Source organism: Salmo trutta, chromosome 7 (assembly GCF_901001165.1).
Source record: "Salmo trutta chromosome 7, fSalTru1.1, whole genome shotgun sequence".
Classification (NCBI taxonomy): domain Eukaryota; kingdom Metazoa; phylum Chordata; class Actinopteri; order Salmoniformes; family Salmonidae; genus Salmo; species Salmo trutta.
In genome coordinates, this window is record NC_042963.1 from 9,662,382 (window position 1) to 9,689,719 (window position 27,338).

General features: G+C 42.3%; 2 protein-coding genes and 1 long non-coding RNA gene across 4 annotated transcripts; 2 read left to right on the forward strand and 1 right to left on the reverse strand.

Annotated features, from left to right (window-relative positions):
• Window positions 1–8,191: 8,191 nt before the first annotated feature.
• Window positions 8,192–9,859, reverse strand: LOC115196876 (uncharacterized). Its single transcript, XR_003878924.1, has 2 exons — window positions 9,660–9,859; window positions 8,192–9,067 (listed from the first exon to the last, which is right to left on the reverse strand). It is a non-coding gene; the product is annotated as an uncharacterized LOC115196876 (long non-coding RNA).
• Window positions 9,860–10,067: 208 nt separating this feature from the next.
• On the forward strand, window positions 10,068–11,795 carry pdf (peptide deformylase, mitochondrial). Of its 2 annotated transcripts, none has more exons than XM_029757855.1 (3): window positions 10,068–10,189; window positions 10,506–11,137; window positions 11,344–11,795. In XM_029757855.1, exons 2-3 carry the CDS (start codon window positions 10,546–10,548, stop codon window positions 11,499–11,501), a joined length of 750 nt encoding a protein of 249 aa, XP_029613715.1. In that variant the 5' UTR covers window positions 10,068–10,189; window positions 10,506–10,545; the 3' UTR covers window positions 11,502–11,795. The 2 variants fall into 2 exon arrangements, with proteins under 2 accessions (XP_029613715.1, XP_029613716.1); XM_029757856.1 differs by having other exon boundaries at window positions 10,068–10,176.
• An 8,227-nt stretch (window positions 11,796–20,022) lies between these two features.
• LOC115196878 (uncharacterized) lies at window positions 20,023–24,189 on the forward strand. Its single transcript, XM_029757857.1, has 6 exons — window positions 20,023–20,173; window positions 21,026–21,133; window positions 21,278–21,417; window positions 21,641–21,737; window positions 21,962–22,086; window positions 23,417–24,189. Exons 1-6 carry the CDS (start codon window positions 20,089–20,091, stop codon window positions 23,591–23,593), a joined length of 732 nt encoding a protein of 243 aa, XP_029613717.1. The 5' UTR covers window positions 20,023–20,088; the 3' UTR covers window positions 23,594–24,189.
• The last annotated feature ends 3,149 nt before the right edge of the window (window positions 24,190–27,338 follow it).

Genomic DNA, 27,338 nt, shown 5'->3' on the forward strand with positions numbered 1-27,338 from the left:
AAATGGGGGGTGCGGAGGAGTTTTTCTATCTGTAATAAAGCCCTTTTGTGGGGGAAAAGCTCATTCTGATTGGCTGGGCTTGGCTCCCCAGTGGGTCGGCCTGGCTCCCAAGTGGGTGAGCCTATGCCCTCCAGGCCCACCAGTGGCGGCACCCCTACCAGTCGTGTGAAATCCATAGATTAGGACCTAATGAATTTATTTCAATCAACTGATTTCCTTATATGAACTGTAACTCAGCATAACCTTTACATTGTTGCATGTTGCATTTATATTTTTGTTCAGTATATATAAAAACGGTCGTTTTGAGGAATTAATAGTAATATTTTTTTATGTTGAATAAATTTATGTGAAAATGTGTATTTCAGAATCTAGACATATTCCATATTTGAGAAAACACTATACGGAGTATAATGACATCAAGATATTGTCTGTCATGCACGGTTCACAGATCATAGGGCCTTACAGAAGGCAGGTATACAGTACCAGTCAAAAGTCTGGACACACCTACTCATTCAAGGGTTTTTCTTTATTTGTACTATTTTCTACATTGTAGAATAATAGTGAAGACATCAACACTATGAAATAACACATATGGAATCATGTTGTAACAAAAAAGTGATAAACAAATACAAATATATTTTAGATTTTAGATTCTTCAAAGTAGCCACCCATTGCCTTTGTGACAGCTTTGCACACTCTTGGCATTCTCTCAACCAGCTTCATGAGGAATGCTTTTCCAACAGTCTTGAAGGAGTTCCCACATATGCTGAGAACTTGTTGGCTGCTTTTCCTTCACTCTGCGGTCCAACTGTCACGACTTCCACCGAAGGTGGCTCCTCTCCCTGTTCGGGCGGTGCTCGGCGGTCGTCGTCGCCGGCCTACTAGCTGCCACCGATCCGTTTTTCCTTTTCGTTTGTGTCTGTCTGTTTTGTTTACACCTGTGTTGCATTAGTTAATTTCGGTGGGTTTATTAACCTCCGCTGCCTGCTATTCTATGCCTGCTATTCTGTGCGGGATTATTTGCTGTTGTTGCTCTGCTAGGGGTGCGTGTTTGCGCCACAGGGTTTTTTTTCTCACGGTCGTGTTGTACCGTTTGTAGTGTATTTAGGAGTAGAGGTTTCTCCTCCGTGTGTTACGTTTATTTCCCTGTGTGTGGCAACTTCGTTGGGTGTGTTTCCCCACCTGTAATTGTCGTGTTTTGGGACGTTCAACAAACGTTTGTGCTACTGGAAATTCCTTGCTCTCCTGCTCCTGACACCTGCACCTACCTCTTCTTAGGAGGCACCTAACACCAACTCATCCTAAACCATCTCAATTGGGTTGAGGTCGGGTGATTGTGGAGGCCAGGTCATCTGACGCAGCACTCCATCACTCTCCTTCTTGGTCAAATAGCCCATACACAGCCTGGAGGAGTGTTTTGGGTCATTGTCCTGTTGAAAAACAAATGACAGTCCCAATAAGCGCAAACCAGATGGGATGGCGTATTGTTGCAGAATGCTGTGGTAGCCATGTTGGTTAAGTGTGCCTTGAATTCTGAATAAATCCCTGACAGTGTCACCAGCAAAGCACCCCCACACCATCACTCCTCCATGCTTCACGGTGGGAACCACAAATGCGTAAATCATCCATTCACCTACTCTGTGTCTCACAAAGACACGGCGTTTGGAACCAAAAATCTCAAATTTGGACTCATCAGACCAAAGGACAGATTGCCCCGGTCTAATGTCTATTTGTAAACAAAGAGATCTTCTGTTGAATCTGACAATTAATCTTGATGGTTGTACAGTCGTCTCAAATAAAACTGTGAAGGACCTCGGCGTTACTCTGAACCCTGATCTCTCTTTTGGCAAACATATCAAGACTGTTTCAAGGACCCCTCCTGTCTCAGCCTCCAGTATTTATGCTGCAGTAGTTTAGGGGGCTAGGGTCAGTCTGTTATATCTGGAGTATTTCTCCTGTCTTATCCAGTGTCCTGTGTGAATTTAAGTATGCTCTCTCTAATTCTCTCTCTTTTTCTCTCTCTCTCTCTCTTTCTCTCTCTCTCTCTCTCTCTTTCTTTCTTTCTGTCTTTCTTTCTTTCTTTCTCTCTCTCGGAGGACCTGAGCACCATGCCTCAGGGCTACCTGGCCTGATGACTCCTTGCTGTCCCCAGTCCACCTGGCCGTGCTGCTGCTCCAGTTTCAACTGTTCTGCCTGCAGCTATGGAACCCTGACCTGTTTACCGGACATGCTACCTGTCCCAGACTTGCTGTTTTAAACTCTCTAGAGACAGCAGGAGCGGTAGAAATACTCTTAATGATCGGCTATGAAAAGCCAACTGACATGTACTCCTGAGGTGCTGACCTGTTGCACCCTCAACAACCACAATGGTAATTATTATTTGACCCTGATGGTCATCTATGAACATTTCAACATCTTGGCCATATTCTGTTATAATCTCCATCCAGCACAGCCAGAAGAGGACTGGCCACCCCTCATAGCCTGGTTCCTCTCTAGGTTTCTTCCTAGGTTCTGGCCTTTCTAGGGAGTTTTTCCTAGCCACCGTGCTCTACACCTTCATTGCTTGCTGTTTGGGGTTTTAGGCTGGGTTTCTGTACAGCACTTTGTGACATCAGCTGATGTAAGAAGGACTTTATAAATATGTTTGATTGATTGATTGATATTGCTCATGTTTCTTGGCCCAAGCAAGTCTTCTTATTATTAACTTTTAACAAGGCACATCTGTTCATTTAAATGCATTCCATGTGACTACCTCATGAAGATGGTTGAGAGTATACCAAGAGTGTGCAAAGCTGACATCAGGACAGTTGACTGGGATAGGAAGAGATTGAATATGTCCGTAAACACTCCAGCCAGCTGGTCTGCGCATGTTCTGAGGATGCGGCTAGGGATGCCATCTGGGCCGGCAGCCTTGCGAGGGTTAACACGCTTATATGTCTTGGGAGCGGTCCGCATCGGTGGCACTGTGTTATCCTCAATGTGGGCAAAGAAGGTGTTTAGCTTGTCTGGGAGCAAGACGTCGGTGTCTGCGACATGGCTGGTTTTCCCTTTGTAATCCGTGATTGTCTGTAGACCCTGCCACATACGTCTCATGCCTGAGCCATTGAATTGTGACTCCACTTTGTCTCTGTACTGATGTTTTGCCTGTTTGACTGCCTTTCGGATGGAATAACTAAACTGTTTGTGTTTGCTTCCTCCTGAGTTGGACTAGAAGTCCACTCCGAATACCTTTTCTCCACCGGGGGCGTCTTGGAGCAGCCTTAGGGATAAGTTCAATTGCCCTGGGGGGTACGAACAAAGGATCCAATTCGGGAAAGTCGTATTCCTATTCGTAAAGCTGGTGAGTTACCGCTGCTCTGATATCCAAAAGTTATTTCCGGCTGTATGTAATAACACAAAAAACATTCTGGGCTAATAATGTAAGAAATAACAAGCAAAAAAACAAATTACTGCAAAGTTGCTTAGGAGCTAGAAGCAGAGATGCCATGTCTGTCGGCGCCATCCATGGTCGAGCAGCCTGTGGTTGTTCATTTCTTTACTATCAAATGAGGAGAGACAAACTTATCACACAAGTCAGAGTTATACTTAAACTAAATCTTTAATCACTTATTAATAAGGGAGCAGGTCAATACAACGCACACATATAAAGTGAATCGATTGAGTGCTCTACGATAATGATGGCTGGTCATGACTGGTCGATGATTCACGCTCAGATGATTCGTTGAGAGCCCCTAGACAAAAGTACAAAGGTCTTTTATAGCCAAGATACACCCCTTTCAACCTACATGACGAACAAGGTTAAGATCTGTATGAAAGATACCTATAATACATAGCAGACAGTATCTGCTGTGTCAACAGTTTTCATTGTGTAGAGACCAGTGTCTGTTCCTCTGACTCCAAACTGGAACCATCTCTTCCTGGTATGGTATAGAACAGAAACATTAATTCATGCTCTGGAATGCTCTTTAGGTTTTATCACCCAAAAGATATCGTAAATCTCCTGTCAGTGTTATCTCCCAGAGGCCCATCCTCAGTAGAACACACACACAATAGGTAACAGAATACTCTATTCTGTTTCATAAAACAACCATTTGATGCAATAAAAGTATTATAACATAGTCTTGCAATTTTCCACCATAATCCCCCATTTTGAGAATCCTCTCAATTTAAAAGAAAATTACAAGATTTAAGAACATTCATTCACATGTAGAAAATGCATACATTCTACATAAACCAAGAAGCACAAAAGCAATAACTCATTGCATGGGTTCCTGCACGTGACTGGCTGCCATAGCACTGGCTCATCCTCCTTTCAAGAAACTTAGCACTGTCTCCAATTTCAACCTCCAACACATTTTCTAAGCACTCTAGCAATTTGTCTGGGGAGGTTATGATACGCAGTCACCTGCACAAACCCATGAAGAAAAACAAAAGATGCATACAGTTTATGAGATTCAAAGCTATATCTTCATAAACAGTGAAAAGCACATATTTAATGCATAATGCAGGGCATGCAACATTGGAGTTTAATAAAATAAGCTTTAGTTATCTATCACATGCCAATGGATCAGCATGATATGGTGGAAATGACTATTTCCATCCCAGAAACTAAAATTTGCATAACAATTGATGGACAAATCCAGGTAGTGACTCCTGGTTAAAGTAAAATGTATTCCGTTGGTGCCTAATGAACATGACCCAAGACAAGTATCAAATCAAATCAAATCAAATTTATTTATATAGCCCTTCGTATGATGATTCCACTATTTATAAGGCAATGCCTATAGAGCAAATAGACTAGGATCAGTTTCACTCTCCAGATCAGAGTTCACCCTCTCCATTCAGCAGGCCATGCTGAGAATAGGGTCAACATCTTTAGTTCATAACAACAATCAAAACAATCAATCCCTAATACCTTTATTGCTTCACTCATACAGTTATTAACATACTAAACTCAAATCAATCCTTCAGTTTTAAAAATCATTCAGTTTCCAAATCTTAATTAAAAATCCAATGAATTATCCAACCAAAATGTAGAATGACATTGGTCAGTGATTCAAATTGGTCCCATCACTCAAAATCAAAAAACCCTCAATTTAACACATATCAACATTGGCAGAATGTACATTTATATTAACATCCAGTATAATTAACCCATAATTCTACTATTAACTTATTTATGATGATTATAATACAGATCAGTAATTCAATGCATTCTTAATCGAAATTACTATAATTTTATGTAGTGTATAGACCTCTACAATCAAAATGATACCACAAAGGTCTAAATCAATTTTGGGCACAGTTGACCAATGGCTCAGACACGAGAGGTATGTGGCAGGGTCTACAGTCAATCACGGACTACAAAAGGAAAACCATCCCCGTCGCGGACCACGATGTCTTGCTCCCAGACAAACTAAACAACTTCTTTGCTCGCTTTGAGGACAATACAGTGCCACTGACACGGCCCGCTACCAAAACCTGCGGGCTCTCCTTCACTGCAGCCAACGTGAGTAAAACATTTTAACGTGTTAACCCTCGCAAGGATGCCAGCCCAGACAGGATCCCCAGCCGCGTCCTCAGAGCATGCGCAGACCAGCTGACTGGTGTGTTTACGGACATATTCAAAACATCTTTTTCCCAGTCTGCTGTCCCCACATGCTTCAAGATGGCCACTATTGTTCCTGTACCCAAGAAGGCAAAGGTAACTGAACTTAATGACTATCGCCCCGTAGCACTCACCTCTGTCATCATGAAGTGCTTTGAGAGACTAGTCAAGGATCATATCACCTCCAACTTACCTGCCACCCTAGACCCACTTCAATTTGCTTACCGCCCCAATAGGTCCACAGACGATGCAATCACACTGCACACTGCCCTATCCCATCTGGACAAGAGGAATACCTATGTAAGAATACTGTTCATCGACTACAGCTCAGCATTTAACACCATAGTACCCTCTAAACTTGTCATTAAGCTCGAGACCCTGGGTCTCGACCCCGCCCTGTGCAACTTGGTCCTGGACATCCTGACGGGCCGCCCCCAGGTGGTGAGGGTAGGTAACAACATCTCCACCCCGCTGATCCTCAACACTGGGGCCCCACAAGAGTGCGTTCTCAGCCCTCTCCTGTACTCCATGTTCAACCATGACAGCGTGGCCATGCACGCCTCCAACTCAATCATCAAGTTTGCAGACGACACTACAGTGGTAGGCTTGATTACCAACAACAACGAGACAGCCTACAGGGAGGAGGTGAGGGCCCTCGGAGTGTGGTGTCAGGAAAATAACCTCACACTCAATGTCAACAAAACAAAGGAGATGATCGTGGACTTCAGGAAACAGAAGAGGGAGCAGCCCCCTATCCACGTTGATGGGACAGTAGTGGAGATGGTGGAAAGTTTTAAGTTCCTCGGCGTACACATCACGGACAAACTGAAATGGTCCACCCACATAGACAGCGTGGTGAAGAAGGCGCAGCAGAGCCTCTTCAACCTCAGGAGGCTGAAGAAATTTGGCTTGTCACCAAAAACACTCACAAACTTTTACAGATGCACAATCGAGAGCATCCTGTCAGGCTGTATCACTGCCTGGTACGGCAGCTGCTCCGCCCACAACCGTAAGGCTCTCCAGAGGGTAGTGAGGTCTGCACAATGCATCACCAGGGGCAAACTACCTGCCCTCCAGGACACCTACACCACCCGATGTCACAGGAAGGCCAAAAAGATCATCAAGGATAACAACCACCCGAACCACTGCCTGTTCACCCCGCTACCATGCAGAAGGCGAGGTCAGTACAGGTGCATCAAAGTGGGGACCGAGAGACTGAAAAACAGCTTCTATCTCAAGGCCATCAGACTGTTAAACTGCCATCACTAACATTGAGTGGCTGCTGCCAACATACTGACTCAACTCTTGCCACTTTATTAATGAAAAAATGTATGTAATAAATGTATCACTAGCCACTTTAAACAATGCCAATTTATATTGTGTTTACATAACCTACATTACTCATCTCATATGTATATACTGTACTCTATACCATCTACTGCATCTTGCCTATGCCGTTCGGCCAACTCTCATTCATATATTTTTATGTACATATTCTTATTCATTCCTTTACACTTGTGTGTATAAGGTAGTTGTTGTGAAATTGTTAGGTTAGATTGCAAGTTAGCTATTACTGCATAGTCGGAACTAGAAGCACAAGCATTTCGCTACACTCGCATTAACATCTGCTAACCATGTGTATGTGACAATTAAAATTTGATATCACTCCATACACATCACTCAAGGTGTGTAAACTTCAATCCAAAACCTCAAAGGACTGTTCCCTCCCCCCATTTTGACACATAACTCCCCATGTGAGTAATGTGTAAAAAAAACACTACTGTTCAAAAAAATAAAACAACATTTCAAATAACTAAATTAAATTAAAATCACTAGTCTTAAGAACTCCATAAAGAAAAATAATTGTACCCATAAAGTCATAGGAAAATATAAAATCAAATCAAATGTATTTATATAGCCCTTCTTACATCAGCTGATATCTCAAAGTGCTGTACAGAAACCCAGCCTAAAACCCCAAACAGCAAGCAATGCAGGTGTAGAAGCACGGTGGCTAGGAAAAACTCCCTAGAAAGGCCAAAACCTAGGAAGAAACCTAGAGGAACCAGGCTATGAGGGGTGGCCAGTCCTCTTCTGGCTGTGCCGGGTGGAGATTATAACAGCACATGGCCTAGATGTTCAAATGTTCATAAATGACCAGCATGGTCAAATAATAATAATCATAGTAGTTGTTGAGGGTGCAACAAGTCAGTAACACAAGAGTAAGTGTCAGTTGGCTTTTTCATAGCCGATCTTTGAGAGTATCTCTACCGCTCCTGCTGTCTCTAGAGAGTTGAAAACAGCAGGTCTGGGACAGGTAGCACGTCCGGTGAATAGGTCAGGGTTCCAGCAGGTCTGGGACAACAGGTCTGGGACAGGTAGCACGTCCGGTGAACAGGTCAGGGTTCCATAGTTGCAGGCAGAACAGTTGGAACTGGAGCAGCAGCACGGCCAGATGAACTGGGGACAGCAAGGAGTCATCAAGCCAGGTAGTCCTGAGGCATGGTCCTAGGGCTCAGGTCCTCCGAGAGAGAGAAAGAAAGAAAGAGAAAGAGAGAATTAGAGTTAGAATATTACATTTAAATTTGTTAAAAAGTACATGTTTCTTACTTAAAAACAATAGAAACAACCATCAATAAAAGTACTTTTTCTTGTAAAACATCCAATCTGTAAAAGCCATTTAAAATGTGTACAAAATACTTTTTTAAAGACATGAAAACATGTTAAAAGGTCACTTTGTTAAAAAGCTGTCTTCGGTCCTTTGTACAGGAACGGGTCAGTCCTTATCAACTCGCCTCCTCCTGCTCTTCCGAATCAATAACCGTCCTGTCCTTCGGGGCCCAGAGGAGATCCCTCCCCTAGGCGCATCGCCCTAGGCACCGCAGCGCTGTCAGACAGTGGCTTCCGGGACCTTGGGTGTTGTGGGGGACCCTACGCCTGGGGGTCGAGGCCTCCTTTCTTCTGTACCTCCCCAGGGCTTCCGTGGCTACCATGGCCACTGCCTGGGGGGTGGTCTCTACTCATTTTGCTACCAGCAGGTTGCGGGAGGACCACAGTGCATCCTTCAGACACGTGAGGGTGGGCCAGAGCTTGGGGAAGGCCTTCGGTGGAATAGGCCTTCGGCCCACCCCATACAGCACGTGCTGGGGCGTTAGGTCGTCCCCTGCTGGCAGACACGAGGAGATCAGGGGGCCTGCTTCCTTCCACAGGTCCCTGGCGGCTCAGCACTCCCAGAGCAAGTGCCTCACCGACTCATCTTGGCCGCAGCCTGGTCGGGGGCACTTGGGTGTCCTCGCCATGCCCTGGAAGTGCATAACGGGCCCTGACTGGAAGGATGTCGTGGGCGACCATCCAGGACAGGTCCCGTTGCCGGTTCAGCAGAACAGGATGGGCCACGTTGCACCAAACCGTTGTGGGTTCGCCTGTAGCATGCCCGAACACTGGACACACTGGTTCCTGCTCCTGCACAAGAGAGAGAATAGAGCGGTGTTTAGTTAAAACCGTGACTGCCTCTTTTTCCAGTTTAAAATGTCTTAAAAACTTTTGAGCTGGACATAGTGTGTGAGGAGCAGGAAAGAGACTGGGGCTCACAGGTCTGTGTTCTTTTGCCCATCTTAATCTTTTAGTTTTATTGGCCAGTCTGAGATATGTCTTTTTCTTTGCAACTCTGCAAAGCAGGAAGCCTGCCAGGTGTAGTGGTGGTAAGGATTCACTCCATGGTGCTGAAAAGAAAGCTCTGCTGTTGGGACAGCTTTATGTAGGCCCTAAGTTTGTGAGCACTGTTTGTCACCGTTATAGTGCAATTAACGTATTGTTAATGTTGTGTTGTTTAGTGGCTTTGCTGGCATGCATCTAAAAAAATTTTGCCGAGTTTGCCCCACCAACATGTACTCGCTAAAATCGCCACTGGTTAAGACAAGTAACTATGAAAAGGGCAAACATCATCATAGGCTTGCAAGCTGAGTTTGAATAAGACATCTGATTACCACTTTGCATTTAGAACGGTTGGTTTTATTATAGCTAATAAATAACCAAATAATTGATGGATGTTTACCAGATAAAATAAATGCATCCGTTGTCTGCCCCTACAAGCCGGTCGGCATTCGCGTCATCACTTTCCGAAATGAAGGTCACTGTCGTCATGATCTGACAGACTTTCCATTTGTTTTGAACGCAGCGTAATGACGGCCGACAAAACACGGCCAAATACTTCCGGGTCAGGACCGTCCAAGAACTTGTCAAAACTAAGTATTCAAGGGAACCTGCTAAATATGTACAAAACATAACCGATAAAAATATGATGGGTAGGCGTTCAATACAGCACAAATATTCTATGTTATTCAATCTTTACCCCCTTAACTGACTTGCCTAGTTAAAGGTTAAATAAAATGTTTTAAATATTCACGTTTCCACAATAAAGAACCTTTATTTTGAAGACCTGACAAAATAATTGACCAGGAAGTGATTATCTTAATGTCATTACACGCTCGTGTGTATTTTTATGAATTTATAAATTACAGTATAAGAATGGCATCACTGTTGCAACTGCAATCAATATAATAAAATTTAGGGTAACGTTTTATGGTATGGAAACGTGTAACGCTTGCATGGGATAGGATACTCGAGTTCATTGTATTTGCGTGGTTTCAATATCGTGTGCAGTGAGCTAACTAACTGCTGTAGCTATTAGCTTACTAGCTAGGTTAGCTGCTCAATATGTAAACTTGTCATGTGATAATGTGAAATTATTTTGGTTATACCCGGGTTACATTGATTTGGTAAACAGGCCATTTTTTATGTGCATGTATACCAATCTTTGCCCAACACCAATTTGTTGTTGTCCATATTATTTACAGTAAGTTGACTTCCTTCTTGACAGTTCTTTCCTTGTCTCCTGCAGGGCTGTAGCAGACTGACTACTGCCAGTATTGAACCCAACCATGAATATAACTGTGTGCTCTTCAGTGCTGTTGACTAGTGCTTACAGAATGTGTATTTCAAAAGCCCCACGGCCCCATTCCATTGGATCCATTGGCTGGGTAGTTCCTGTCTCCATGGCCCCCTACCGGTCTTATTCTACAAACATCAAGGTTCGTTCCTACCTACAGTACATGAAGCGGAAGATCAAGCCCCCACCAAGTCCTCCATACCCCCATGTCTGCCAGGTGGGTGAACCGGTGCTGCGAGCCCAGGCTGCAGCGGTGGACCCTGGGGCAGTACAGGGTCCGGCAGTTCAGGAGGTGATCCAGACCATGGTAAAGGTGATGCGGAAATTTGAATGTGTGGGACTGAGTGCACCTCAAGTTGGAGTGCCACTTCGTATTTTAGCTCTGGAGTTCCCAGAGCGCATGTTGGAGGACAGCTTGCCTGCTGCACGTGAAGCCCGTGGTCTGACCACTGTGCCTCTGCGGATCTTTATCAACCCCCAGCTGCGAGTCCTAGATGGACGCACAGTTTTGTTCCAGGAAGCCTGTGAGAGCATCTCGGGGTTCTCGGCCACTGTTCCACGCTACCTCTCTGTGGAAGTCTCAGGTGAGATAAGTAACGTGTTCCAGAGAGCAGCTACATTTTTTTTAAAGTCATGTTTTGCAACTGTTTGGAGTAATGATTACACCCCAGATTTAATCTACCCGAAACAGCCATCTGACCTAAATCTCTCGACCCATGGCTGGTGAACATCAGATCAATTAGGCATTCGTTTGGTTTTTCTATTAATGTTTTCATTTTTTGTTTCAAAGGCTTGAATGAGAAGGCGGAGCCTGTGACCTGGCAAGTGAGCGGCTGGCCCGCACGCATCCTACAGCATGAGATGGATCACTTGGATGGAGTCCTATACATTGACCGCATGGACAGTAAAACCTTCATTAACGTGAACTGGGCAGCAAAGAACGAGTAGCCGTTTCAAACAAACCTAGTCACCCTGATTGACCCACAGCACTTAAAGACAGTTCTTGGACATAACATGGCAGCAGATAAGACCATTCTGAAACCTTTCCTTTGACTGATTAAACTGTAAATTCTTAATAATAAATAATGTATTTATGAAGGCAGATTTATAGTCTGGATGAATATTCGATTATCTTGCAAGTTGTTCAATTTGTGTGGGCATTTTTAAAGGAACTGAAATATTGACTAAACTGTGGTGTCACCAGATGGCTGACCACAGAGAAAATATTGCTGAATGTTGGAAGTAAAGAAAAAACTGAATAGATTTTATATGCTGCATTGCAACATCAACATCTAAAAAGCACAGCACGAGAGACATCTGTTCCTATTTTAAATCCCATTTTAATTCAAATATCTTGCAGAAAACAGAACAAATAATGAAAGCAAACACCTTAACCTCAAACCACATTTGGCAGTATTATCTTAAATCTTGAGCTGCAACATGTAATCACTGGTTTCAGACTCATAACATAAGTTTAAGGCTCCAGATCCCAACGGTCAATGAGACTGGATAAATTATAATGGAAAACAAAGGTCACTTTCAGGGAAATTTAAGGACCTACCAAGAGCCCAAAATAGAAAAATATACAAGAGTTTGGCACTCCACTTTTAATCCCTGGGTGGGCTAAAGCTAATTTATAAATTATTACAAATTAAGGGTATTTTGAATTGAAGGCAACATGTACTTTGCCTTAAAAGTATTCACACCCCTTGACTTATTCCACATTTTGTTGTGTTACAGACTGAATTTAAAATGGATTACATTGTGTCATCACTGGCCTACACACAATATCCCATAATGTCAAAGTGGAATTATGTTTATTTTTTTATGTTTACAAATTAATAAAAAATGAAAAGCTGAAATGTCTCAAGTCAAATATTCAGCCACATTTCATGGCAAGAGTAAAAATGGGCTTAACAATTCACATAAGTTACATAGACTCACTGTTCACAATAATAGGGTTTAACATGATTTTTAATCGACTACCTCGTCTCTGTACCCCACACATACAATTATCTGTAAGGTCCCTCAGTTGAGCAGTGAATTTCAAACAGATTCAACCACAAAGACCAGGGAGGTTTTCCAATGCCTTGCAATGAAGGACACCTATTGGTAGAACTCGTTAAAAAAAAGCAGACATTGAATATCCCTTTGATAAGGGTGAAGTTATCACACTTTGGATAGTGTATCAATACACCAAGTCGCCACAAAGTTACAGGTGTCCTTCCTAACTCAGTTGCCAGAGAGATCGGAAACTGCTCAGGGATTTCACCATGAGTCCAATGGTGACATTAAAACAGTTACAGGGTTTAATGGCTGTGATAGGAAAAAACTGAGGATGGATCAACATTGTAGTTACTCCACAATATTAACCTAATTGAGTGAAAAGAAGGAAGGCTGTACAGAATAAAAATATTCCAAAACATGCATCCTGTTTGCAACAAGGCCCTATAAAGTAATAGTGAAAAAAATTTGGCAAAGCAATTTTTGTCCTGAATACAAAGTTATATTTGGGGCAAATCCAATACAACACATTACTGAATGTGACTCTCCATATAATCAAGCATAGTGGTGGCTGCATCATGTTATGGGTATGCTTGTAATCGTTAAGTTAAGGGGAGGGTTTCAGGATAAAAAACAAATGGAATGGAGCTAAGCACAGGCAAAATCCTAGAGGAAAACCTGGTCCAATCTGCTTTCCAGCAGACACGGGGAGATGAATTCACCTTTCAGCAGTACAACAACCTAAAACACAAGGCCAAATCTACACTGGAGTTGCTTACCAAGAAGACAGTGAATGTTCCTGAGTGGCTGAGTTACAGCTCTGACTTAAATCTGCTTAAAAATCTATGGCAAGACCTGAAAATGGTTGTCTCGAAATGATAAATTACCGATTTGACAGAGCTTGAAGAATTTTGAAAAGAATAATGGTCAAATGTTGCACAATCCAAGTGTGGAAAGCTCTTAGCGAGACTTATCCAGAAAGACTCACAGCTGTAAATCACTGCCAAAGTTGATTCTAAAATTGTATTGAACCCCCTGTAGTCTAACAGGGGGTTGAATACTTATCTAATCAAGATATGTTAGTGTTTTATTTTCCATATTATATATATTTTTTTACAAATATTTGAATTTTTCTTCCAATTTGATGTGATTATTGTGTAGGTCAGTGGTTCCCACACTTTTTATAGTCCCATACCCCTTCAAACATTCAACCTTCAGCTGTGTACCCCCTCCAGCACCAGGGTCAGCGCACTCTCAAATGTTGTTTTTTGCCATCATTGTAAGCCTGCCACACACTATACAATACATTTATTAAACATAAGAATGAGGGTGAGTTTTTGTCCCAACCCGGCTCGTGGGAAGTGACAAAGAGCTCTTATAGGACCAGGGCACAAATAATAATAATAATCAATAATTTTGCTCTTTATTTAACAATTGTACATATAAAACCTTATTTGTTCATCTACAATTGTGAATAACTCACCACAGGTTAATGAGAAGGGTGTGCTTGAAAGGATGCACATAGCTCTGCAATGTTGGGTTGTATTGGAGAGTCTCAGTCTTAAATCATTTTCCACACACAGTCTGTGCCTGTATTTAGTTGTCATGCTAGTGAGGGCCAAGAATCCACTCTCACATAGGTACGTGGTTGCAAAGGGAATCAGTGTCTTAACAGCATGATTTGCCAAGGCAGAATACTCGGAGCGCAGCCCAATCCAGAAATCTGGCAGTGGCTTCTGATTAAATGAAATTTTCACAGAACCGCTTTTTGCAATTTCAATGAGTCTCTTGTTCAGATATCGGTAAGTGGACTGGAGGCAGGGCATGAAAGGGATAACGAATCCAGTTTGTGTCATCCTTTACGGGAAATTACCTGCGTAATTGCGCACCCAACTCAGGTGCTTCGCTATATCACATTTGACATTGTCGGTAAGCTTCACTTCATTTGCACACATAAAATCTTACAATGATGGAAAGATCTGTGTGTTGTCCTTGTTAATGCAGACAGAGAAGAGCTCCAACTTCTTAATCACAGCCTCAATGTTGTCCCGCACATTGATTCAGATCATTCAGGCGAGAAAAAACATCACCCAGATGGGCCAGTCGTGTGAGAAACTCGCCATCATGCAAGCGGTCAGACAAGTGAAAATTATGGTCAGTAAAGAAAACTTTAAGCTCAGCTCTCAATTGAAAAAAAACGTGTCAATACTTTGCTCCTTGATAACCAGCGCACTTCTGTATGTTATAAAAGCCTATATCATTGCACATATCATTGCATAGTGCAGAAAATACACGAAAGTTCAGGGGCCTTGCTTTAACAAAGTTAACCCTTTTCACTGTAGTGTTTCAAGCTGTCACGCATTCCCTTGGCAGCAAGAGCCTCTCGGTGGATGCTGCAGTGTACCCAAGTGGCGTTGGGGGCAACTGCTTGCACGCACGTTACCACTCCACTATGTCTCCCTGCATGGCTTTTGCGCCATCAGTACAGATACCAACATGAGCAGCAGCTACGGTTGGCTACATACGGACCGTTAGTGGAATTCCCGCAAGAGAGTAACGGTTAATGTGATTGGATGTTAATTATTTGACTAGGCTACCTGTATTTGACATGTTGTTGTTATTTTGCGCGTACCCCCAGTTTGGGAATACCTGATGTAGATCATTGACAAAAAAAGACAATTAAATCCATTTGAATCCCACTTTGTAACACCAAAATGTGGAAAGAGTCAAGGGGTGTGAATACTTTCTGAAGGCACTGTAACTGTAAGTGATTTCCATTATTATTTTTATGGAGGGATATTGATTCTAAGGAGCCTTTTAGGCATTGTTTTAAATCAGTGCTTTTCCCAATGTACATCAAGTGCCTTTCAATTTATTTCTACATTTAAACTGAGGATGACTGGTGAAAATGTTGGGCACAAGCATAATTAAATGGTGTTCTATACCAACAGCCTTTGCAGTACTCAGCACTGCAGTACCTACACAGAATTAAAGGGACCCTTTTTCACCCTGGCGTACTTGTGCAGACACCTGAAGGATCACATGGTTTCCCTGGCACATCGCCACCTCTTTGCAGGCACTAGTGTGGAAGACCCTGCAGGTGAGGCAGAAAACCTCAGGGTCTGGATTTGCAGTTTTGCAACAGCCATTAAAATGAACGGGCAGAGGGGTAGAGCTTCTTGCTTCAAAGTCATCAAGTGGATTCTTGTGAGGTGGAGACACCTCCATCTCTATGGCTTCCTCGCCTTGGTAATAATCCACTGCTCTCGCTCTGCTCCTGTAGAACTGTCAGCCTCACTAAGTTTTACTTTATGGCCCTCTTATTTGCACATATCCAGAAGGGGGCAGCTCACGCTATGAAAGATATTGCAGTTCTTGCAATGTTGGACAGATATGCCTAGACTAGAGTAGGACTTCATGCAGCTGCAGATCTGACTGTCCGCTGGAGACAGGTGAGGCATTCCCTGATGCTTGTGCAGACAGCGAGTGTGAATCCACACTATCCAACACTGATTTGGCCAACTCTTTATTTGGACTTTGCTAGCTGGCGTTTCTGGTTGGCATTAACTGGCAGCTCAGTGTGGAGACAGACATTCTCGCTTTGAGAGGAAACCCCATTGCTGTCCCTTGTAATGGATGGGGTTGTGTTGCCGCGGGCCACCCCGATTGGTGAACAGAGAGGATCTCTGTCACAACTCCAATACTGGAAGTAAGTGTGAGTGATGTTGTTGCATGTGTGTGTGTCTGACTCTCCTACCTTGGCCTGCTGTCACTATATGTGAGTGAGATGTTAGAAAAATGACTGAACTGTTTTCATCATTCTAGATTGCAGCCGGTAGCAACAAGAACCGCTGCGATTCACTTTGGACCCAATAAGGACAGGAAGACACAGTACACATGCATCAAAGAGCAAGAAATATATTTGCAACACACACACACACACACACACACACACACACACACACACACACACACACACACACACACACACACACACACACACACACACACACACACACACACACACACACACACACACACACACACACACACACACACACACACACACACACACACACACACACACACACACACACACACACACAGTAAAACTTTATTCCTCATGTGGTGTGTAGACGGGCCTTCATTTGTGTTTAATGGGGCTCATTTACTGTATAAGTTCTATAAAATACTATATGTAAAATGTGTCTTTCCAATTTGTACAGTTCAAAGCAATAAACATCAATAGTGATGAAAACCTTGTTTCATTTATATTTGTTCATGATTTATTTATTCCACCCATGACTTGACTATAATTGCTTTTTGTTTAAAAAAAATCACATTCTATTTTTTTAAAAACAAATAGCGTTTGAAGTTGTTTGATTTAGTTTGTTTGATTTATTTATACATTTTTTTCTATTTTGATTAAAAAAAAGATTTTTTTTGTTCAATTTTTTGGGAATCCTGTTTCCATCCCGCACAGTAGATGGCGGAATGCACATTACATTGTGCGATCGCCAATATACCATAGAAGAAGAAGAAATGACAGGCTGGTGGTCTCTTGGTTTAGTTATAAAAAATACTTGGTATTACGCCCCACCCAGAAGACTGTCGACCAATCAGGTTCACGTTATCCTGCTGCGTCGCGCGGTTGCTAAACCATCGTCACAAATTGCCTTCCCAAAGTCAGGGTATGAATCGAGAAATCTGCCTATTGTTAGGGTTTGACCAACTATTTGTTTGCATAACCTATATAATATAACAAAGAAGCTATGCTATAATATTAAGTTTATACTCTATATGATAAGAGCATACTGCTGTGTGAGAGGAAGGGGCTCATGGGATGGTGAGTCATATGGAAATAATGCAGATGGAGTAAATCAGGGATGTGGAAGAGCTTGTTAAAAGATAAGGGCAGGATATGGGTGAAATGTATATGCGGAGGGGTGTCGGGGTTTTAGAGAACTGCATTGTGCAGTCACAAGATAAATCGACTGCCAAAGATAATAACTACGGCCGGCAACAGGAGGCGTCTCGAGGTTGGGACCAACCTGCACGCCAACGATAGGATGAGTAAGTTTAAACCACGCTCATCCTCCCTCTGACAGGCCAGCAGTGAGCGGGAACTATCTCTGTCAGAGTATTTAATGAAAAGCAAAGGATGCGAAACTCAGTTCTCTGTCTGCCCTGCGTGGTGTTACAGGGAGCCCGTATATACGAACCACATATTTACCATAAATGTGTTTGCATTAATTAAAGTACAAAGAAATCAGAAGTTACTATGTGCTGACTATTTTGTTCTGATACCAGATTCGAATTGACGCGACTTGACACTATTTTCCTCGAAAGTACATGTCACGAATCCAAAGCTATACGATATTACAGAGAACACGTTAATTATCTCACATCTCGTAAAATATTTGTAATGTTATGCTTGTTGTTCACGAAATTCATGTTGGGGTTTTGAGCTAGCGCACAATTGACTCCCATTCACTCATTGGAGAACTCGCTTTGTACCAGAATAGCTCAGAATGCACCGCGCGGCCCATTGCCAAGGCACGGGCAACGTACACAATGGGCATTAATACGATTCCAATGGAGTTTCACATCTCCTCAAAATTATTTCCAAAGATTTGTATAACTAAGATAGACCACAGCCTCTCGTTTCCAATGGGAACAAATTAGTCATAATGGGAAGAGCTAGCGAGAGCCTATTGGTGCGTTCCGAGAATATTTGCATATTTTTGTTAGGGAACGCCTACTCTGTCAAAGGCGCTTGCGCAGTAACTCGATTCACTTTTGTACTCCTTCGAAACATTGTCATTTTTTAAAAAACTTTGGCAAAAGGTAAAGTCTACAAAACTTTATCCACTCTGTTCGTAACAGATTTTAGTTTTGGGAATAGCAAACAGTATTGAGACCAAATGTTTAATTGATGAGAAAATGTGCAGAATGTCTTCCAAAATCCATCTCCATCCATCTTCTCCCATTGCTGGCCAATGGGCTTCCTCGTGGAAACGCCAAGCGGATTCTTCACATTTATACGTCCAGGAGAATATCTGTCTCATTGTTCTATCTATCTATGGTATCTCTGTAGCTACTCACCCTAAACCTGTAACATCGATGAGCGTGATTTTTATGTTTGAACCCAACCAAAAGTTCAGAAAAGTTAACTGTCACGTGACAGCTCAAAAATGTGGGTGCACTCGATTTAGCTCAGCCCCCAGACCAACTTTGTTTAGATTTTTGTCATTTAGCAGACACTCTTATCCAGAGCGACTTACAGGAGCAATTGTGGTTAAGTGCCTTGCTCAAGGGCACATCAACAGATGTTTCACCTAGTCGGCTTTGGGATTCAAACCTGTGACCTTTCAGTTACTGGCTCAATGCTCTTAACCACTAGGCTAGCCTCAAAACCGATGCATGAGTAATTATGGGTCAAAACAGATAGGTTGGCTTAGATTGTTGACAACATGTAGCCTAAACTACATTTTGTCTCCAATGTTTATTGAAAACATAAATACATTTGCACAATGAGCACTTGTTGTCTCTCAAATACAGCATTACAGTTGTTGGTTATCTAGGTAGCGAATTTTAGCCATATTGGCATTGGCCATGAAATCAGTCAAAACACCTCAAAACAAGACATGGTATAAAGAACAACATTAAACTAGCCGAAACGAGTCGCCTTCTATTCCCCACATGTATTGTCGTTTCGAGAAGTTGTCAGCTAACCCATCTATAGCACAGCCATAAAGTAAAGTGGTAAAAAATTATGAAACCAAAAATAAGCTTTTTGGTCTCAAAGGGAAAATTTGCCACTTTTCAACCTCATAATTATTATCTCCAGCACAAAACCAGTGTCTACATAATGTGAAAACACAGCGTTTCCATGATCTGTGGTTGAAAAGATAAGAAGTCATCTTAAAAAAAAAAAAAAGAGAAATCACAGGGTAGGATGAAAATAAAAAAAATAAACTGTTATTTTCAAAGCTTGCAACGACTTTCTAGTCAGGGGGGTGGTATTTTCTGGCTGACAGAATGTTGAAGTGTCATGTTAATGCATCATAATGTTGAAACTGCCTTTGTCCATCTCGCTAAATACATGGCTCTGGGCGGGGTATATGCCTTTGTGGCTGTGTTAAATGGTGAAGAACAACTGAATCGGAATTAACAAAAAAAAATGTAATATTCATACTAAATTAATAAGCAATTAATTTGCATTTTTATTTAAATGTTCATATAAAGCATATACATATTCAAAATACAGCCTATGAATTTAATATATGAAGTATCTGTAGAGATATATATATATATATATATATATATATATATATATATATATATATATATGGGAGGTCAATTAGGTTTGCGGTTGTTCTTTCACCTGATACGGGCGTGGCTTCAGTGACACTGGTAAAAGGGCGGAACTGTGGCCCTTGTTATTTGTTTAAAGGTCCCGGGTGGTACAAAGTACTCTCCATAGACTCAGACTGTCAGCGGTGTTTAAATTCCTTTGGACCTATTCAGCATGTCAAACGCGGACAGAGTTGTGTTAGCTCTCGGTGGAGCAGGAACAGTGGGCTCTGGAATAGTTAAAGCACTCCTCGACAAAGGTAAGATGTCCTTATTGAGTTAAGGAGCATATGGAGTCTTGAAACCATTACACCTGCCTCAAGACAATGCCCACGGTTAATGGGCAGGATTAAATTGTGCAACGTAATCAATAATTTCCCGCGTGCAAAATATGTAGGATATATGAAGAGGTCTAATAAATCTGTGCGCCATTTGCCATTGGTCGTTGATGGGTGGATCAAATTGGCTCTGCCGGGAAGTAGTTGTTTTGTTTGTTTCTCAAATTATGTTGGGTAATAGATGAGAAAGATTTGAGTAATTAAGGGGAAAAATTATGAGGCTACCGTTCGTTGTCAAGGTGAATTGTGAATTGTCAACGCGCGTAAAATAACCGGCCTCTCCTTTACGCACAGATTTCAAGTTGTGATTCTCCTAAGAATGTACAAAACTTGATGTTGTCTTGCACTCCACTAGCAGTTAACATCGGGAGAAATGTGAATACATTGTTGTATTTCGTCAAAAGTGCTGGTAGCCTAGAATAAGCCTGTGTATCTTGGTTTAACGTTTTCACATATGTTTCTCGGGACGCGATAGATAATAAAATGTATGGTGAATCGAAATACCACGATTGGTGTAGCCCTTTTCATTTATACCGCACTGTCATTCCTCAGGTGACAAGTTGCCTTAAGTATCCATCACTTGTCAAGTGGACATTCTGGTTTCTTGAATTGTGTTTTGTTGAATAGTATAATATATTGTCCATGACACTCTACAATGTTAAATAAAATATTTAGCAATAAGTAAACCCATCTACTGTAGCAAAATGACCCTTCTGTTTGCCATAGTCACATTTGTGTATTTCCTGATTGTGACTGTACTGTCCATGTTTCAAGGTTTTAAGGTGGCTGTCATCTCCAGAGAAGACAGCGGATTAGAGAAGCTCAGGGGGTTTGTTTCGCCCTCCAGCCGAGACAACCTCACTACCCTAGTCGGGGATGTTGGTAAGAGCACCCATTCACACTCCTTGGCAGGTGACAACATTTTACATAGACATATTTTAGAAATGAGAGTATTGTTGAAGGTATCCCATATCCCTAAAAAGTAATGTATGGAAACGCCTCTCAAACTGTTACTCTTCGTCTCAGGTTCAGAGGAGGGGGCAGAGGTGGTCAAGCACGCCCTTCTAAAGTCTGTTGGCAAGGTGACAGACATTGTGTCATCTCTGGGATTCAGCTGGTGGCAGGGTGGACCTCCACATACCCAGACTCTGAAAGAACTACACTGGGTGAGTCTTCAACACACCTCACTGACTAATCCATGATCCAGAGTTTATCATCCCCATTATCTGTTAAACTGTCATGATTTCATTGTTTTAAATCTACACTCCACAACCTTCCTCTCTTTTCTGTCAGTTCCACATCTATTTAGATTTCCCTCATCTTGAATTCTTCCTCTCACTACTTTGTAATCTGTATTAATCTATTTTAATACTTCTCATCCACCCATAGGTGATTGAGACATTGCTGTTTAGCACCTTTGTATCATGGAAGGTCTTCTTTCCGCTGGTGAGAGACGACCCCAACTGCACCTACACCTTTATCACAGGTGAGTCTCCCACCTGGGCCCCTCCCTACATCCCAGCCAGTACAGTAGTGTGTTCTGTGAAAGTGATTGGACCATTTTCGTGACATCGTCAACACTTGTTAGTGCACATGTCTTGAGGAACAACTTTCTTCCCCGCTTGATAACACAACATTTTGTCCTTGCACATTATGCTGAGCATGGCTTGGGGGTTATTGGACAGTGATGTGTGCTGTGCCGCGCCGCAGGTGGTGCTGGAGAGAAGCTGTTGATGCCAGGTACAGGGTTCCTGACTGTTGGCTCCGCCAGCACCCTGGCATTCTGTCAGGTACTACGAGAGGAGTACCCAGAAGTGCCCTGCAAACTCAACCAGGTGTGGCCAAGATCTATAACATAAAACCCCCATTGTATAGTTAGATAGATAGCTTGGGTATATTAAGGATCATGCTATCAGTTGCAGAACTTGTCTCAATCTACCCAAATAGCAATTGCCAGTAAAAGTTGTCTGCAACATTGTGATCCTGAATACACCCTTCCCTTGTCTTGTTTGTTGGTTCATATACACTGAGTATACAAAACTGCGCTTTCCATGAGACTGACCAGATGAATCCAAGTGACAGCTATGATCCCTTATTGATGTCACTTGTTAAATCTACTTCAATCAGTGTAGCTGAAGGGGAGGAGACAGGTTGAAGAAGGATGTTTAAGCCTTGGAACAATTGAGACATGGATTGTGTATGTGTCATTTAGAGGGTGAATGGACAAGACAAAATATGTAAGTGCCTTTGAACACGGTATTGTAGTTGGTGCCAGGCTCACTGGTTTGTGTCAAGAACTGCAACGCTGCTGGGTTTTTCATGCTCAACAGTTTCCCATGTGTATCAAGAATGGGCCACCACCCAAAGGACATCCAGCCAACTTGACACAACTGTGGGAAGCATTGGAGTCAACATGGGCCAGCATACCTGTGGAACGCTTTTGACACCTTGTAGAGTCCATGCCACGATTAATTGATGCTGTTCTGAGGGCAGAAAGTGGTGCAGTTCAATATTTGGTGTTCCTAATGTTTGTACACTCAGCCAATCTGCTGTACACTATCATTAACCAACAGTGGTGGAAAATGTACCAAATTGTCATACTTGAGTCAAAGTAAAGATACCTTAAAAGAGAAATTACTCAAGTGAAAGTCACCGAGTAAAATCCTACTTGAGTGAAAGTCTAAAAGTATTTGGTTTTAAATATACTTAAGTATCAAAAGTAAATGTATTTGCTAAAATATACTTTATCAAAAGTATAAATAATTTCAAATTCCTTGTTAAGAAAAGCAGACAGTGCAATTGTTTAAATGTATGGATAGCCAGGGGCAAACTCAACTCTCAGACATAATTTAGAAACGAAGCATTTGTGTTTAGTGAGTTCGCCAGATCAGAGGCCGTAGGGATGACCAGGGATGTTCTCTTGATAAGTGCGTGAACTGGACAATTTTCCTGTCCTGCTAAATGTAATGAATATTTTTGGGTGTCAGGGGAAAATATATATGGTGTAAAAAGCACATTATTTTCTTTAGGAATGTTGTGGAGTCAAAAATAAATAGTAAATACAAATTAAAAAAAACTTAAGTAAAACTATTTTAAAGTACCACTTAAGTACTTTACACCACTGTTAACCAATGCCAACTGGCTTCCATTCACTTGCTCTCTCAGGTAAAGATCAACACAGGTGTGGCCCCTCCAGAGCGCATGGCTCCTGGTTACCTGAACCACCTGGACCTTGGTGAGGCTGTGGCCACGTTGGTGGAGAGAAAGAACACCACCCACACAGTGTTCCCTGTCAACTCCGCGGCAGACTTAAAAAAATTCATTCTCGAGGGTAACATATAATTCTTCCCCGCTCTGTCATAAGTCCCTGCAGACTCTCAACTATAGTGCTTGATTCATTCCACATCCATTTTACTGTATAGTCAGGAATGTGATTTTCTTTGCATGTCATATTATAACCCTGTAAGGAAGATGCCAAGCTTTATGTGAATTCATGCCAGATTCTGCATAGTCCTTAATTGTTCCAGTGTTCATGCACTAGTAACCACATAATGCACTACCTTCCTGGATGTCAATGGAACTGTGCAGGTGCATAGTAGATTATTTAGATGCGCTCTATTGGGGAAAGTGCAGGATGACTCTGAGATGAGGCAGCAAAAGACGACGGGGGGACAGGGAGGGTAGACGGTAGGGGGGGGGGGGTGGCACATTTGTCTCCCTAGCGTGACTCTCTGTCCTGTTCACAGGCGCCCTCCACCCAACCCCTTTATCTGGGACAGCACATCCCATAAATAAACAATGCGGTGGGAGGTCTGATAGAGGGAAAATAAATATCACAGAGTGCATTGTCTTTGTTTACTGTTCTGTTAATGGCATACATGCTTAAGCAACAAGAATGTATATTTGTCATGCCAATAAAGAAACCTGAATTGTGTCAAGGCAACGCTAACTACATTATGCAGTTGGGTCAGAGGTTGTTGGCAGTGGTTTTGTTTTGACCGTGTCGGCTGACAGCTCAATTAGGCCAACTTTGAATGAACAGCGGGGGAGAATCCGCCAGTCTGTCTCACTCCATCTCACACACAAAACATTTACATACACTAATGCCTACATACTCTCCTGTATGATGCCCTTTCTTATTCTAATAGAAAAATATGAATATTTTGTAGGGAGAGACCAAGGACGGATGGTAGTGGGCTTACAAGTTCTTACAAGGCAGGTCAAATTGGGAATCAGCCTCTAAAAGAGGGCAAAGGGAGGAAGAAGGGATTTTTGAATGTATGGGAAAAGGACAAAGGTAACATTCATATTTTAAGGAGAAGAAAGAGTATTATGATGGTTGTATGGCACTTGACCTCATTTGACATATCAAGAGGCATTCAAGCTGCAGTAGACAGAGCAGACATAACTACAGATGTAATTCAAAAAGTACTGAAAATGATTCAAATGCAGCTGATTAATTGCACTACTTAAGTGTAATATGTTAATGCTGGGCCTATACCTGATGACACAACAAATCACTTAGGACAGGCTGAAGCCATGGTAAGGAGCAAAGCAGAACAGTTAAAGTGGGCGTCAAATTTCTCCTCTGGTTTTGAGAAACAAAATTGGACTGACCCAGACTCCTCAAAACATAGGAATCAGCAGAGGGATTGAACTACTGAAACGGACAGAAAAACAAATATGAGACGTTGGCCGTATCATGCTCCCCTTTGTGTGCGAGTGTAGCAAGTCCTTACCAAAATGCTTATTTAGTTTAACATTCCTAAAAACGCATGCCTCACATTCACAGGCCAAAAGACACCACAACATACAGTCAGGCTGACAGACAGGCAACAGATTAACTTGGTACATTCTGGGAAACTGGGAAAATACAATTACAATTTCGTATAAGAACGTGTGCATGTGTATCATTTAAGCACATGCAAGTGTTTGTGTGTGTCTTAGTTACAATTCATCTTAGTTCCGATGACGTGTGTGTGTGGTCCCACATATGACAGATAGGGGAACAACTCCTAGAGTGTGATGACAGAGAGAGCAGAGTGATCTGTTTAATTCTGTATCTATTAAAAACAGATGGTCGTTGGTGTTTTTGGAAACCAGTGATATAGGCTTACACACTCCAGAGACATTTGTCACATCTGTGGCCAGCTCTGAGGTCAGAGGGAGATGGAAATGGAAGCTAATTGCACGCAACCATCATCAGGGCGTGGCCACACACACAGTTCATCAGGTAAGTTCCCAATGTTGACGTGAACAGTAGATGTCAGCAGGCAGTGACAATGGGATGACAAATGCACTGGGTAGCTGTCATTCATGCTTTCCAGGGCACTGGCCATGGTCCTTGTATGAGGAAGACCACACCTTAGATGCAGTCAAGTTCAGCCCTACAATGTCATCCTAGGGCTTCCTATTGCTGCTCCCACTGGTATATATCACACAATAGAGCAAGGGCACTACACCCCACACATGGTTATAGGCTGATATAACAGACTACCAGTGGTGTAGTCATTGGGGTCGGGATTGTTATCGGTCCAGGTTATAGCAGCAGCCACCCCCATTCTGGTTAAAGGGAATCCCTCAGTGTCCCCATCATGAATTCTGCTGCTGCACCTCCAATGGCGATTCTAACATGTATTGGCTCAGGGGTGTAAATACTTAATGTAAATTAAATATTTCTGTATTTCAGTTTCAATAAATCTGCAAACATTTCTAAAAACATTTTTTCACAATGTCATTATTATTGTGGGTTATTGTGTGTAGATGTTTGAGAAAAAATGTATATTTAATCCATTTTGAATTCAGGCTGTAAAACAACAAAATGTTGAAAAAGTCAAGGGGTATGACTATATGTGCATGACTCATATATATGTATATATGCAGTACCAGTCAAATGTTTGGGCACACCTACTAATTCAAGGGTTTTTCTTTATTAAGACATCAAAACTATGAAATAACACATAATAGTGCTACACTGAGGCCTGTACTCCCTGTTCACCCACAACTGCGTGGTCAAACATGACTCCAACACCATCATTAAGTTTGCTGACGACACAACAGTGGTAGGCCTCCTATGGAGAGGAGGTCAGAGAACTGGCAGTGTGATGCCAGGGCAACAACCTCTCCCTCAATGTGAGCAAGACTAAGGAGCTGATCGCAGACTACAGGAAAAGGCGGGCCGAGTAGGCCCCCATTAACATTGACAGGGCTGTAGTGGAGCGGGTCGAGAGTTTCAACTTCCTTGGTGTCCACATCACCAACAAACTATCATGGTCCAAACATACCAAGACAGTCGTGAAGAGGGCGCAACAAAACCTTTTCCCACTCAGGAGACTGAAAAGATTTGGCTTGGGTCCCCAGATCCTTAAAAAGATATACAGCTGCACTATCGAGAGCATCCTGACCGGTTGCATCATCGCCTGGTGTGACAACTGCATGGCATCTGACCGTAAGGCGCTACAGAGGGTAGTGTGAATGGCCCAGTAAATCACTACAAGGACAAGCTTCCTCCGTGTCAGAGGAAGGCCCATAAAATTGTCAGAGACTCCAGTCACCCAAGTTATAGACTGTTTTCTCAGATACTGTTTCTCAAGCGGGACTGGAGCGCCAAGTCAAGGACCAAGAGGCTCCTCAACAGCTTCTACCCCCAAGAACAATTAATAAAATTGCCACCGGACAATTTACATTGACCCCCCCTTTTGTATACTGCTGCTACTCGCTGTTTATTATCTATGTATAGTCACTTCACCCCCACCTACATGTACAAATGATCTCAACTAACCTGTACCCCCACACACTGACTCGGTAACGGTGCCCCCTGTAGATAACCTCATTATTGTTATTCTTATGTTACTTTTTTATTATTACTTTTTATTTTAGTCTAGTCTACTTGGTAAATATTTCCTTAACTCTTCTTGAACTGCACTTTTGGTTAAGGGCTTGTAAGTAAGCATTTCATGGTAAAGTCTACACTTGTTGTATTCGGTGCATGTGACAAATAAAGTTTGATTTGATATGGAATATTATAGTAACCAAAAAAGTGTTAAACAAATGAAAATGTATTTTATATTTGAGATTCTTCAAATTA